The 15,662-nt window shown below is 36.3% G+C and overlaps 1 protein-coding gene across 2 annotated transcripts; it reads right to left on the minus strand.

Annotated features, from left to right (window-relative positions):
- Positions 1–607: 607 nt before the first annotated feature.
- On the minus strand, positions 608–14,840 carry csnk2a4 (casein kinase 2, alpha 4 polypeptide). Of its 2 annotated transcripts, XR_010895302.1 has the most exons (13): positions 14,476–14,840; positions 11,525–11,636; positions 11,089–11,190; positions 10,899–10,949; positions 10,721–10,780; positions 9,632–9,715; positions 6,825–6,935; positions 5,652–5,753; positions 4,901–5,001; positions 4,655–4,803; positions 4,437–4,526; positions 2,562–2,767; positions 1,021–1,151 (listed from the first exon to the last, which is right to left on the minus strand). XR_010895302.1 is itself a non-coding variant. In XM_067387517.1 (12 exons), exons 1-12 carry the CDS (start codon positions 14,574–14,576, stop codon positions 1,036–1,038), a joined length of 1,179 nt encoding a protein of 392 aa, XP_067243618.1. In that variant the 5' UTR covers positions 14,577–14,840; the 3' UTR covers positions 608–1,035. The 2 variants fall into 2 exon arrangements, 1 of the variants encoding a protein (XP_067243618.1); XM_067387517.1 differs by lacking the exon at positions 2,562–2,767 and having other exon boundaries at positions 608–1,151.
- Between the last annotated feature and the right edge of the window lie 822 nt (positions 14,841–15,662).

The following is a 15,662-nucleotide window of genomic DNA, read 5'->3' on the forward strand; positions in this document are numbered from 1 at the left end:
CGCAATTTTTTATCGTGACCACAGATTGAGCCTATACACACGTGAACCGAGTTTGGTGCAAATATCTCATTTCGTTCTCGAGTTATAGCCATTTTAGTAAAAGTGGCTCTGCCCACATCGTACGTTTTGGCGCCCCTTAGCGAGAGTGAATCAAAATTTCAAGTATTTTTGATAATTATTGATATTCAGATGCCAGAGAACATTTCTGCACTGGTTTGGTTCCGATCGGGCCAAAAACCTAGGACTAGTTCGCAAAAGTATGTTTTTCAAAATTTCGACGAGTGAATCCCATCTTGTTAATCCCACGAGTGACATGCATCTTATCCTAATGGTTCAGGAGTTATAAGCCATTTCATACTTTTGAGCACTGTAGCGCCCCCTTCAGGCTACGCGCTTGAACCCCTAAATAAGGGTCAACCCATCAGAATTGCTTGGTATTGGTCGCTATATTTCCCTGGCCAGACTTAATTCTGGTTCAGTCAAATGAAGTGAGTACAAAGACTTGATAAGCAGTGATTCTTTATTACTGGATTGTGGGATAGGGAAGTTTTATGGATTGCTGTATTTATACAAAAATAAAATATGCCACAGCATTGCCATTTTCCACAGTGAGAGGAGCTGAAGACTCTGCTGTGTGTCGAGTAAACGCGGCTGGTGTGACCTGATGTGAGCTACAGTAAACAGCACCAAACTACGGCAGTATCATTTCACACTTGAGAGAGGATCTGCTCACTGAATGCTGAGGGAAATACTGTGCCACAGCGTGCTTCACTTGCTCCGAATACTCCATTTTTAAGTAAAAGCTAAGCTTTTTAATGGCACGACAATGTATGTAATATCACATGGGATGTTTCTCTTTTTGAACACAGCCTGCGCACCTTTGCCTGAGCTAAATGCATGAAGGTGAACGTCTCATGATGAAGTGCATTCAGTTTCAGGTAAACTCATGCTGCTCTGAGTGGGGTGGTGATGAAGAGCTGTATCTAACAGTCCCAGAGACCTCAGCGGGTTTCATTCAGGGTTGGTACAGTGGCGTCACTGGGCGGCTCCCGTGGCTGCAGGCACTGGAGGATTTAGGCTGCTGGGAGCCATGAGAATGGGAGAGCCGGTCAGGGGCCCTAGAGCTGTGGAGGCTGGGAGTGCAGCGATTCCTGATCAAACAAGGGAAAAAGAGCAATCTCAAACCTTCAAGTGTCACCAGCAGTACTTTTTATGTAGATTCCTTCAAATTTTAGCCATGTCATGCTGTAAACAGGGTGATCAAAAGTTATATGACACTGTTCTTGTCTAAAACACCCACAGTCAGACATACTAGCATTCAATAGTTTTGGGTTGGTGATTCTTTTGTTTTTGAAAGAAGCTTTTTATGCTCAACAAAGCTGCATTTATTTGATCAAAAATACAGTGAAAACATTAATATTGTTAAATGTTTTAATATATTTTAAAATGTAATTTATTCCTGTGATCAAAGCTGAATTTTCAGCATCATTACGCCAGTCTTCAGTGTCACATGATCCTTCAGAAATCATTCTAATATGCTGATCTGCTGCTCAAAAACATTTCTGATTATTATCAATGTTGAAAACCGTTTTTGTGACTTAACATTTTTGAGGAAACACTGATGCATTTTTTTTTTATTAATAAAATGTTCAAAAGAAGCATTTATGTACCAATGTAAAAAGCTTTACTGTCACTTCTGACCAATTTAATGCATCCTCGCTGAGTAAAAGTTTTTCTTTAAATGTTTTAGCGTTCATTTGCAAAACAACAGTGTTTTGGGGGCAAAAACGTGAATTTGTGAAAACGGTGTCGTCATGCAGATTACATGTTCAGTCTAGGTGCGTAAGCCCTATCATACACCCGGTGCAATGTGACGCCAGGCAAGCATTCTTTGCTAGTTTCAGCCCGAAGCAGTTATCATTTTCACGTCCAGCGCCACGTTTAAATAGCAAATGCATGAGCGCCCATGGGTGTGCTGGTCTGAAAACGAGGTGTGTTCAGGTGCGTTGTTGGCGTGTTGCTATTTTGAGGAACTGAAATAGACTGCTCCATTGACCAACAAAAACCTGGTCTAAAGTCAATGGGGCAGTATGTTTTTGTTATTTAAAGAGTGTGTTACTAATATGCACCTATAGGCAGGTGCACAGCGCTCGTTAACTCAGCTTGTTACACACAGGGACGCGCAGCAGCACACAAACATGCCTGATATTAAAGTCCCCCTGTAGACAATAACTGTGTCCCTTAAAACTCACCTTTGATCACCAAAATTACACATTTAAACCCTTTTTCCTGTGAAAAAAAATGTTCATAAAATCTGTTGTGAAATAGCTACAATGTAACTCTACACCCTTGCCTCATTTATTATATGCAGATCTATGAAAATGTTAATTAGCCCCGCCTCCACTCACTTGCACAAGCTCAGAGATCCACTCTGTCAACTTTTACTCAACTTACTGAGGTAAATGCTGCACAATGGTATCGCTTTTTACAACATCAGACATGTAATGGTATTTAAAGGATTAATCCACTTTTAAATAAACTTTTCCTGAAAATTTACTCACCCCCATGTCATCCAAGATATCCATGTCTTTCTTTCTTCAGTCGAAAAGAACTGATGAAAACATTCCAGGATTATTCTCCTTATAGTAGACTTCAATGGGCACCAAACAGTTGAAGGTCAAAATTAGTTTCACTGCAGCTTCAAATTGTTCAACACTATCCCAGATGAGAAATAAGGGTCTTATCTAGTGAAACCATCGCTCATTTTCTGAAAAAAAAATGAAAATTATATAAAAGATTTAACCTTGAATGCTCATCTTAAACTAGCTCTCTTCTTCTTCTCCTCTATTAGAATTCCAGCAGTGTAGATGCTAAGCATATTACTGCCCTCCACAGGCCAAAGTTTGAACTAAATTTTATATGCAATATGCTAGTTCAATAGTATATAACAATTAGTTCAAACTTTGGCCTGTGGAGGGCAGTAATACACAAAAAATCCTGGAATGTTTTCATCAAAAACTTTAATTTCTTTTTGACTGAAGAAAGAAAGACATGGACATCTTGGATGACATGGGGGTGAGTAAATTATCAGGAAAAGTTTATTTAAAAGTGGACTAATCCTTTAATATGATTAGCCTTAGACTATGGTATCAAACAGCTAATAATGTGTTGCTAATGTTACACAAACCATGTCCCTGTTCGCAAGTCAGACAGCTGCCTTCTAACAATCAGTATCCTTAGAAACACTTTGAACACCTTAACTTCAGTGGAGAAAGGCATATAGTTCATCATAACATTGTTATCATACACCCAATATATTGCCAAATCTACAATTTTTTATATCAACAGAAAAATATACCGGGATGTTCTCTTGAGACTCTCCTGCTTCAGAGCGCTCATGGTTAATGATATGCTAAAGCCCGCCGGCACATTGACGTGATTGGTTACAAGGTAGTTTGTGACGTCAGAAACACCAGCGATTTCAAACTGTGGGTTTGAGATTGTCCTTTTTTCAGTACAGTTTTAAGGAGAAATTCCTCAGCAATGGTGTTGACTTATGAATTTACACATGGTTTGTCTTAAAGCATATTAAAAACACCACTAGATATATAAACAACATTAAAAACTTGATTTTCACCACAGGGGGACTTAATAAAAATAAAATAAAAGGATTCATCTCTGCAGAAGCGTTCAGTTTTTCAACTTGCAAATTCCGCCATGTAAATAGCAATCGGCCATAATGCAAGCGCACCTGGCTTTTAAAGGGAATGGAAGATGAGACTCTGTTTGGTTTATTGCATTTTACACCCAAAACACACCCATGACTCATTAAGAGACTAGGTATAACCCTTCTGCACCTGGCATGCCGACCATTTTTTGCCTCATTAAACCAGCAAAAGAGGATTCAAACATGCCCTAAGTGCACCAGCGCCATGCGCTTCAGACCACGTGCTTAAAATAGATTGTTAAAAAAGTAGTCTTTCTTAACAAAGTGATATCGCCATCTACTGGCCTAGCAGCAGAATACAGTGTTTTTAGTCATTTCCACAAATTCGTATGAACGGGGATCGTTTTGACAATGTTGTCGTGTAAATACTCTTAAAGTACGATTAAATCTGCTTATAATTTTTGATCAGTATAAAATACTGACTAATACTGAATAATTTTTTTATGTTGATTCTTTGAATTATGCTTAAAGGAATTTAAATATCATATCATATCAGGAGTCTCTCCTCAACCACCACAAGTGGGCAGCATCCACTTGGATGGAAGTCAGGACCTCGGTTTAACGTCTCATCTGATGGATGGCGTCTCATCCGATGGATGGCGTCTCATCCGAAGGATGGCACAGGATCATTTAATATTTATATTAAACATATTAACATTATAATGATTTAAAGCATGTGCTTTAAAATTTCACATGCTGGTTAAATCACCTGTTATCATAGTGGCAGTGCTCACTGCGGTGTTCACTGTCGGCACATTAGCTGATCCTGCCATGCGACACTGGTCTTTCACAACAGGGACTAAGGCAAGGAGCAAGATGTTAGAATGAATAAAAAATACTAGTATTCTTTAGTATAAGCATTGTCTTCATAGTAATTCGGTAGCACAGGTGCTTTATGCACTAATGTAATAATTAAGAGGCTCTTACAGAAGTAGGGGTGCTCCATGGCCTCTCTCGCAGTCAGTCTAGTCTGATGGTCGTAACGCAACAACTTGTCCAGAAAGTCAAGAGCTTCAGGACTGACCAAGTGTTGGTTTTCACTGTGAACGAACCTCTCCCATCGCTTACGGGAATGTCTAACATGAAGCAGAAGTAAATCAGATTAAATGAACTCAGAGAAGATAACGCTAACAATGTTGGGTTATGAATGAAAGAGGCATTACGAGGGCTCACCTTCCCAGAATGTCATTAAATCGAGGCTCCAGCTCGATGTTGTATTTATCAATGCAATCATAAAGATCTTCTGTTCCAAGAACTTTGGCAATTCTCACCAACTTTGAAGAAATAGGAACATGCACTGTAATTAATTCAGTCAATACAATGATTACAAAAAGAATCCCAAAAGTAACGACCAACAACAACGTTTATTTATGTTGCAGTGCTCATATTTAGAGGTTCTTGCACTTACATATTGTTATTGATTTTATTATACAGTAACAAGATATACATAACAACAAAGATACTGTGAAAGAGACACTGTAACAGTATGATGATTCTGAGTATGATATTACTTAAAGGGATAGTTCACCAAAAAATGAAAATTACCCCATTATTTACTCACCCTCAAACCATCCTAGGTGTATATGACTATATAGATGTATATATTCATCTATAAAAAAGTAATCCATATGACTCCAGTGGGTTAATATAAACTCAAAATCGACTTGAGCATTCTGCGTCTGGTTGTCCGCTGAAAGCTAGATATTTGAATTTATAAAGTTTTAAATATGTATATTTTTCTTACAAAAATGCATCGCTCCCCTGGAGTCATACAAATTACTTTTTGTATGGATGCATTATTTATGGCTTTTTTGTGGAAATCAACATTATGCCACCAGTGCTGTTATTGAGCTTGTATTCAACCCAGAATATCAAACAGCTGTCACTTGAACTACCTATTGATCAAGTCCCATATTATATTCACCTGGTCATAGTTATCATGTCCATGGAAAAATGGCTCCTTTCTAAAGATCATACTGGCCAGCATACAGCCAAGACTCCACATATCAAGACTGTAGTCATACATCTGGAACGACAGAATAGAAGTGTTTCAGGTTTCTAAAAGCTGCCATTGACTGCAGTTTTTTAAAGGTGCCCTAGAATTAAAAATTGAATTGGCATAGTTAAATAACAAGAGTTCAGTACATGGAAATGACATACAGTGAGTCTCAAACTCCATTGTTTCCTCCTCCTTATGTAAATCTCATTTGTTTAAAAGACCTCCGAAAAACAGGCGAATCTCAACATAACACCAACTGTTACGTAACAGTCGGGATAATTAATATGTACGCCCCCAATATTTGCATATGCCAGCTCATGTTCAAGCATTAGACAGTATTAACCAGCCAGTATTAACGTCTGGATCTGTGCACAGCTGAATCATCAGACTAGGTAAGCAAGCAAGAACAACAGCGAAAAATGGCAGATGGAGCGATAATAACTGACATGATCCATGATATCATGATATTTTTACTGATATTTGTAAACTGTCTTTCTAAATGTTTCGTTAGCATGTTGCTAATGTACTGTTAAATGTGGTTAAAGTTACCATCGTTTCTTACTGTATTCACGGAGACAAGACTGTCGTTATTTTCATTTTTTAAACACTTGCAGTCTGTATAATTCATAAACACAACTTTATTTAGGGCCACAGCCTAAATCGGCTCATATTTAATGATGCCCCAAAATAGGCAGTTAAAAAAAGTAATAAAAAAAATCTATTGGGTATTTTGAGCTGAAACTTCACAGACACATTCAGGGGACAACTTAGACTTATATTACATCTTTTAAAAAGATGTTCTACGGCACCTTTAAAGAGATTTATTTAACTTTTTTTGGCCCAAGCTCAGCAATCAAAGTCTAAAGAAAACGTTTGGGTAACCATCCTCAGAAAATAAACAGTTTGAAAAGGCTGAAGACTTTGCAGGGTTAATTAACACAAGACGTTTCTAATCAATATATACCCCCCTAGTAAAAACAATACCAATCTGTACCAAATAGTATTGTTCCAAATAAATATATTAATGGTGAAACTAACAACAAAACACATTTTCCTCAGTTAGACATTGCTATACGCACAAATGGTAATAAGTCTGACCTGGTAATCTATCAGTAGTTCTGGGCCTTTGAAGTAGCGAGAGGCGACTCTGATGTTGTACTCCTGTCCTGGGTGATAGAATTCAGCCAGTCCCCAGTCAATAAGACGCAACTGAAACATGACAGCATTCAAGTCATTTTCTTTTCCATCCATCCATCCATCCATCCATAAATAATGATACAGGCTTAATGATACATGACCTTCCACTGAAGTTTGTTTCCACAACAACAAAAAAAAAAAAAAAGACTTGATTTTTTTGCAATTGCAAGTATTCTGCCTTGAATTGTGAGATATAAGCTTGTAATTGCGAGCGGTAAAGTCAGAATTGTGAGAAATAAAGTCAGAATTGTGAGATATAAATTCGCAATTGCGAGAAATAAAGTCAGTATTGTGAAATATAAATTCACAGTTGCAAGAAATAGTCATAATTGTGAGATATAAATTTGCAATTGCGAGAAATAAAGTCAGAATTGTGAGATATAAATTTGCAATTGCGAGAAATAGTCAGAATTGTGAGATATAAATTCGCAATTGCGAGAAATAGTCATAATTGTGAGATATAAATTTGCAATTGCGAGAAATAAAGTCAGAATTGTGAGATATAAATTTGCAATTGCGAGAAATAAAGTCAGAATTGTGAGATAGAAATTTGCAATTGCGAGAAATGAAGTCAGAATTGTGAGATAGAAATTTGCAATTGCGAGAAATAAAGTCAGAATTGTGAGATATAAATTTGCAATTGCGAGAAATAAAGTCAGTATTGTGAAATATAAATTCACAGTTGCAAGAAATAGTCATAATTGTGAGATATAAATTTGCAATTGCGAGAAATAAAGTCAGAATTGTGAGATATAAATTTGCAATTGCGAGAAATAAAGTCAGTATTGTGAAATATAAATTCACAGTTGCAAGAAATAGTCATAATTGTGAGATATAAATTTGCAATTGCGAGAAATAAAGTCAGAATTGTGAGATATAAATTTGCAATTGCGAGAAATAGTCATAATTGTGAGATATAAATTCGCAATTGCGAGAAATAAAGTCAGAATTGTGAGATAGAAATTTGCAATTGCGAGAAATAAAGTCAGAATTGTGAGATAGAAATTTGCAATTGCGAGAAATAAAGTCAGAATTGTGAGATATAAATTTGCAATTGCGAGAAATAAAGTCAGTATTGTGAAATATAAATTCACAGTTGCAAGAAATAGTCATAATTGTGAGATATAAATTTGCAATTGCGAGAAATAAAGTCAGAATTGTGAGATATAAATTTGCAATTGCGAGAAATAAAGTCAGTATTGTGAAATATAAATTCACAGTTGCAAGAAATAGTCATAATTGTGAGATATAAATTTGCAATTGCGAGAAATAAAGTCAGAATTGTGAGATATAAATTTGCAATTGCGAGAAATAGTCATAATTGTGAGATATAAATTCGCAATTGCGAGAAATAGTCATAATTGTGAGATATAAATTTGCAATTGCGAGAAATAAAGTCAGAATTGTGAGATATAAATTTGCAATTGCGAGAAATAAAGTTAGAATTGTGAGATATAAATTTGCAATTGCGAGAAATAGTCAGAATTGTGAGATATAAATTCGCAATTGCGAGAAATAGTCAGAATTGTGAGATATAAATTTGCAATTGCGAGAAATAAAGTCAGAATTGTGAGATATAAATTTGCAATTGCGAGAAATAGTCAGAATTGTGAGATATAAATTTGCAATTGCGAGAAATAAAGTCAGAATTGTGAGATATAAATTTGCAATTGCGAGAAATAAAGTCAGAATTGTGAGATATAAATTCGCAATTGCAAGAAATAAAGTCAGAATTGTGAGATATAAATTTGCAATTGCGAGAAATAAAGTCAGAATTGTGATATAAACTCGCAATTGCGAGAAATAGTCAGAATTGTGAGATATAAATTTGCAATTGCGAGAAATAAAGTCAGAATTGTGAGATATAAATTTGCAATTGCAAGAAATAGTCATAATTGTGAGATATAAATTTGCAATTGCGAGAAATAAAGTCAGAATTGTGAGATATAAATTTGCAATTGCGAGAAATAAAGTTAGAATTGTGAGATATAAATTTGCAATTGCGAGAAATAAAGTTAGAATTGTGAGATATAAATTTGCAATTGCGAGAAATAAAGTTAGAATTGTGAGATATAAATTTGCAATTGCGAGAAATAAAGTTAGAATTGTGAGATATAAATTTGCAATTGCGAGAAATAGTCATAATTGTGAGATATAAATTTGCAATTGCGAGAAATAAAGTCAGAATTGTGAGATATAAATTTGCAATTGCGAGAAATAAAGTTAGAATTGTGAGATATAAATTTGCAATTGCGAGAAATAAAGTTAGAATTGTGAGATATAAATTTGCAATTGCGAGAAATAAAGTTAGAATTGTGAGATATAAATTTGCAATTGCGAGAAATAAAGTTAGAATTGTGAGATATAAATTCGCAATTGCGAGAAATAAAGTCAGATTTGAGAGATATAAATTCGCAATTGTGAGAAATAAAGTTAGAATTGTGAGATATAAATTCGCAATTGTGAGAAATAAAGTTAGAATTGTGAGATATAAATTTGCAATTGCGAGAAATAAAGTTAGAATTGTGAGATATAAATTCGCAATTGTGAGAAATAAAGTCAGAATTGTTAGATATCAAATCGCAACTGCAAGAAATAAAGTTAGAATTGTGAGATATAAATTCGCAATTGTGAGAAATAAAGTCAGAATTGTGAGATATAAATTCGCAATTGTGAGAAATAAAGTCAGAATTGTGAGATATAAATACCTTTCTGTGCTCATGATCAATCATGATGTTGTGTGGTTTGACATCTCTGTGCATAATACCCATACTGTGACAGAAATCCAACGCCTATAGACACATAAAAACATGACTTCATATCAAAACCTCCAAAGCTATTGAAGGAATCAAAAACAATACAAAAACATGCTTGATGCTTGGTGCTTGATGTAAAAACTTGTGGTGTCCAATTCCTTTTTTTTAAGCTATAAAGAAAACTTTATTGACATAATTGAACTTTACATTTGTGATTTGTGAATTGTTACATGAATTGTGATAAAAGCTTTTTAAATAACTGATTTGAGTATCTAATGTCCATATCGCAACCCATGCTCACTGGAAAAACATACCTGTTTCTGCAAAATTATATTATGTTGCTTCCTGCGTTTCACGACACATTCAAAGCGAAATATCCGTGTTCGGTTTTATCCAAAACAGATGAATGTGAATCTGGCAACATTTTATAATGTCGGTCGTTGCACGTATCGCAGCAGTTCAGAAATGAAATGTTTGGGGAGTGGTGCTAAAAGGTTAATGCTCTAACGCTTTTGAAAATAATGTTTCACAAACACTAAACCTAACAGATAGTGTGTTAACAAAGGCAAACACGAGATAAAAACACATTTGCTGAAGAAACCATGCCATTTTAACTTGTTTCTACAAGTCTTTGAGCTCTTTTATCGTGACTTGTGTATCACAGGACTCATATCACAAGGGCAACCTTGTACCAGGTGAGCTACCGAGCAAATTTACTACGTCAGAAAAGCCACACACACATGGTGCAGAAGTGTAGTTTACAAATGATGCACTATGGTAAAAGTGTTTTGAGGTCATAACTTAGTATTGTGCAAGGAACCGTGCAAAAATATTATTAATCGATTCTAATTATAATTTGTTTGAAAAGGAATAAAAGTTTTACTGCCACTAGTGTTCATTTCAGCTGGAAACAGCTGAAGGTAGAGGCACGTTTCTTCAGTGAGCCTATGAAACCATCATTTGAAACCATCAATCATCATTAGTTCACAAACAAGCTAGTCCCTAGTGAGTTATAGCCTTATTTAAGGCCATTTAACTTACCTTTAGAATCTCATACATGTAGAAGCGAATGTCATAGTCTGTCAGTGTCTGATACAGTTGCTAGTAAAAACAAGCAAAAAAGGAACTAATTACATAACAGTTTTGTTGCTGTTGTTGTAGATCAGTAATAAAATGACATGATTTAACATAACTGAGATTGTTTGAGATTGACATTCACCTTAAAATCTGTGTTGTTCACATGTTCAAAAACTAAGGCAGGTGTTCTGGACTGCAATGTGAAAAAAAAGTGTTTAATTGTCTTACGTAACATCAGAACGAAATAAATACTCAAAAGCCATTATAATATAATTTGATTGTTGTTTTTATATTACGAATATCACACACAAGCATGCATTCTGAATACTGACCACTGGGTCTTTGACGATGTCTAGGAGGGAGATGATATTTGGACCTCCTCGAAGGTTCTCAAGAATCTTTATTTCACGCTTTATCTTCTTCTTCTTCACAGGCTAAAAAAAGAGAATTCTCAATGATCTGACAAACAAAATGTCTGTAACAGCTTTTTAAATGTTGTGGTAGTGATTTTTCACAATGGAAGGGATCAGTGTCGTCATCACATCAAAGAATTAAAAAAGAGAGTTATATGTGCATCCATTTCACCTTTGGACACCTCTGTGTGCTTTTGATATTGAGAAGCCATTTGTGTTAACAATGAATGCTCTAATAACCGATTTGCCACATTAATATCTGACACCTGAGAAAATAATGGTTTCAAAAGCATTCATTTTTGTACTTGGATCATCCATTTTCATTTACCACAGAATCAGGAGGAATTGTTCTTACCTTTAGTATTTTCACCACTACTTTCTCATTGTTCGTGATGTTGATTGCTTCAAACACTTCACTGTACTTTCCTCTGCCTAACTTGCGGACCAGTTGAAAATCATCTTGATTGCTGGGAAATATATTCAAATCCAAGTTTATAAGGTCATTTAAGTCATTTTAACATGACATATATGAGCAAATCTAAGTGAAAAATCATGTGATCAGCCAATAATTTCAAATAAACTCAGAACATGTCAAGTTACTGAGAACGAAACAAGACTCAAAACTGAAGTCAAAAGAGCTCTTCTAAAAGCAAAATGGCTACAGCAGGGCAAATCTGAACCACAATGAGAGCTGCAGAAGCATTTAATAAATGAACTGAAGAGGAAAAACAAAACATGTGTGCAGAGCCCCTGATAACTGCCTCTTTCCGGCAGAATCTGATGAATCTAGAATTTTTGGCACGAGGGAAAAATTTAACAACTCAAATAAAACATGAACTTAAAAAAACATGCAAACTGATAGTGTTTGTATATATATATATATATATATATATATATATATATATATATATATATACACTGATCAGGCATAACATTATGAGCACTGACAGGTGAAGTGAATAACACTGATCATCTCTTCATCACTGCATCTGTTCGTGGGTGGATATATTAGGCAGCAAGTGAACATTTTGTCCTTAAAGTTGATGTGTTAGAAGCAGGAAAAATGGGCAAGAGTAAGGATTTGAGTGAGTTTGACCAGGGCCAAATTGTGATGACTAGACAACTGGGTCAGAGCATCTCCAAAACTGCAGCTCTTGTAGGAACTACTGCAGGAACAGTAGTGAACCGGCGACAGGGTCATGGGCGGCCGAGGCTCATTGATGGCAGGCCTGTGTGGTCCGATCCAACAGAAGAGTTCTTGTAGCTTAAACTGCTCAAGAAGTTAATGCTGGTTCTGATAGAAAGGTGTCAGAATACACAGTGCATCAGTTTGTTGCGTATGGAGCTGCAGACCAGTCAGGGTGCCCATGCTGACCCCTGTCCACCGCCGAAAGAGCCAACAGTGAGCATCAGAACTGGACCACAGAGCAATGGAAGATGGTGGCCTGGTCTGATGAATCATGAATCACGTGGATGGCCGGGTGCGTACGCGTCTCTGGCACCAGGATGCACTATGGGAAGAAGGCAAGCCGGCGGAGGCAGTGTGATGCTTTGGGCAATGTTCTGCTGGGAAACCTTGGGTCCTGCCATCCATGTGGATGTTATTTTGACACGTATCACCTACCTAAGCATTGTTGCAGACCATGTACACCCTTTCATGGAAACGATATTTCCTGGTGGCTGTGGCCTCTTTCAGCAGGATAATGCTCCTGCCACAAAGCAAAAATGGTTCAGGAATGGTTTGAGGAGCACAACAACGAGTTTGAGGTGTTGACTTGGCCTCCAAATTCCCCAGATCTCAATCCAATGGAGCATCTGTGGGATGTGCTGAACAAACAAGTCCGATCCATGGAGGCTCCACCTCACAACTTACAGGACTTAAAGGATCTGCTGCTAACATCTTGGTGTCAGATACCATAATGTAAAGTCATAATGTTATGCCTGATCGGTGTATATATGTAAAATGTGAGAATAAAATCTATTGAGTATATGAAAGAGTGTCAATCGCCAGTTGGCGGGTAATATTTTTATGAATACTAGCAATGCAGTGTTGTGAGAACATGAACAAACGTGAACGATGGTCGGGACAGTTGACGGGCCAGTCATGAAAGTTTAAGCTTTGCCAATAGAAATATTCAAGCACTTAAAGACGTGAAAGGGAACTCAATTCATTAAGCGCTGTGTGAGATGCGCAAACATCCAAAGTGTGCGTCCAGAAATCTGCATCTCAGACAGCGCGCAAAAACTGAATTGAACACTCTTTGATGTCTTCTTTCCCTTTAAAATGCCCATATTGGCAAGTATCCTCAAGCCAGTTATGTCTTAAATGAACATAAACAGTTGAGAAGAAAATACATGTGTATCAGGATCCATGCATTAGCTCTTAGAGTGACAGCAGCCTAATATAAACCTGCAGCTGTCTGTTATTGAAGGATTAGTTCACTTTTAAATAAACTTTTCCTGATAATTTACTCACCCCCATGTCATCCAAGATGTTCATGTCTTTCTTTCTTCAGTCGAAAAGAAATTAAAGTTTTTGATGAAAACATTCCAGGATTTTTCTCCTTATAGTGGACTTCAATGGGCACCAAACAGTTGACGGTCAAAGTTTGAACTAATTTTTATATGCAATATGCTAGTTCAATAGTATATAACAATTAGTTCAAGCTTTGGCCTGTGAAGGGCATTATTACACTTAGCAGCGTCTACACTGCTGCAATTCTAATAGAGGAAAAGAAGAGAGCTATTCAAGATGAGCATTTATTGTTAAAACTTATATAATGTTCCATTTTTTTCAGAAAATGAGCGATGGTTTCACTAGATAAGACCCTTATTTCTCATCTGGGATTGTGTTGAACAATTTGAAGCTGCAGTGAAACTAATTTTGACCTTCAACTGTTTGGTGCCCATTGAAGTCTACTATAAGGAGAAAAATCCTGGAATGTTTTCATCAAAAACCTTAATTTCTTTTCGACTGAAGAAAGAAAGACATGAACATCTTGGATAACATGGGGGTGAGTAAATTATCAGGAAAAGTTTATTTAAAAGTGAACTAATCCTTTAATGTTAATCAAACAACAAAAGACAGAATATAACTCACTGCTCTTGACTGAATAACTTTTGGAACTTTAACAAGCACTGATCTATGTTTAAATTTATACAGTGAAGACTATGCATTGTTATTTTGCATTTGATTACTTTTTTTTTTTTTTTTACATTTCTGTGAATTTTCAGTGGCATCTAAAATAACTACCTGTTTTTGCAAAACAGTTTCAGTTATTTTATATATGCATTAGTAATACATACCCCCACTCAATAACATGAGATTCATAATCCCAGTATTCTCTGGGCCGGTGTGTGTTCACCTCAGTGTAGACTCTGGCACGACTCGCCACAGGTCCTGACATGACACACAGTTTGACACTGTGTTTACTATGTTTCAAATTAAAAATCAGATGGGAAAACACAAACAGTTGTGCTGAAGGCCACAGAAGATGAAAGCACCTCTGGATGGCTGTAGGAGAAAAACAAATAAAGTGGAAAATCTGAGACTTTGTCAGGAGGATACTATTTAAGATAATTCACTAAATATACAGTATAAATGATTATGAAACATAATCACCACAAAGAGTTTGAGATATTCGATAATTGTTGCACCGACTGTGTGCCATCTGTTCAGCAAAGCTTTGCATTACTTAGTTTTCTGTTTGAACTAATTAAAGGCACAATATGTAAAGTTTGGCCACTAGAGGTCGCCTATTCAAAACAGAGGCGTAGCTTAATGATGCAGAGGTTAAGCTCAGAATCTTGGGCGTTGTCGTCTTTACCTTCACAGCTGGTGTAAAAGAATCAGGACGGGACTTGGGCAGAAATCATGTTCATGGATGAGATTATTAACATTACTGTAGTATGAAGCAGAGCAGGGCTGAGTGTGGAGCGAGTGATAATAAGAGACGAGCGCGAAACACGCCTCGAGAGCAGCGGAGCTTTTATTATGCCACAGTCGCCACTTCCGCTTCTTCCGGTCAAGTGAATGTGGTGTAAAGCAGCTCTGTTTATCATATAAGATACATTTGAGTTTGATGAAAATGATGTTATAACGTTACTCTGTGCGTTCGCTCAGCGGCTGCTGTGAGACACTGTTACACACTGCAGTAAGATAGATCCATTTTACAATATCAGATTAATATGCTGGGTGGCTTGTGTTGATAAATGGCATGCAATTAATTTTAAAACGTATTGTATGATGGAGAAAATGCTGTATTACTATGTTAGCTACTTCACAAAATAGTGTTTTTCTCTGAGACATGGTAAAACATGCAGTTGGGAAAATCAAGAAAACAAGATTCAGACAATAAGACTAAACGTGTTGAGGTATATAACAACAGTTAGTTTACTGTCTATAAATGTATCCAAACCGTTGTTCCCTTGTCTAATAAAACATGTAATATATTAAAGCGTCTTTGGTGTTTCCATGGTTTCTACAAAATAAA

The sequence above is a fragment of the Chanodichthys erythropterus genome, chromosome 6 (genome assembly GCF_024489055.1).
Source record: "Chanodichthys erythropterus isolate Z2021 chromosome 6, ASM2448905v1, whole genome shotgun sequence".
Classification (NCBI taxonomy): domain Eukaryota; kingdom Metazoa; phylum Chordata; class Actinopteri; order Cypriniformes; family Xenocyprididae; genus Chanodichthys; species Chanodichthys erythropterus.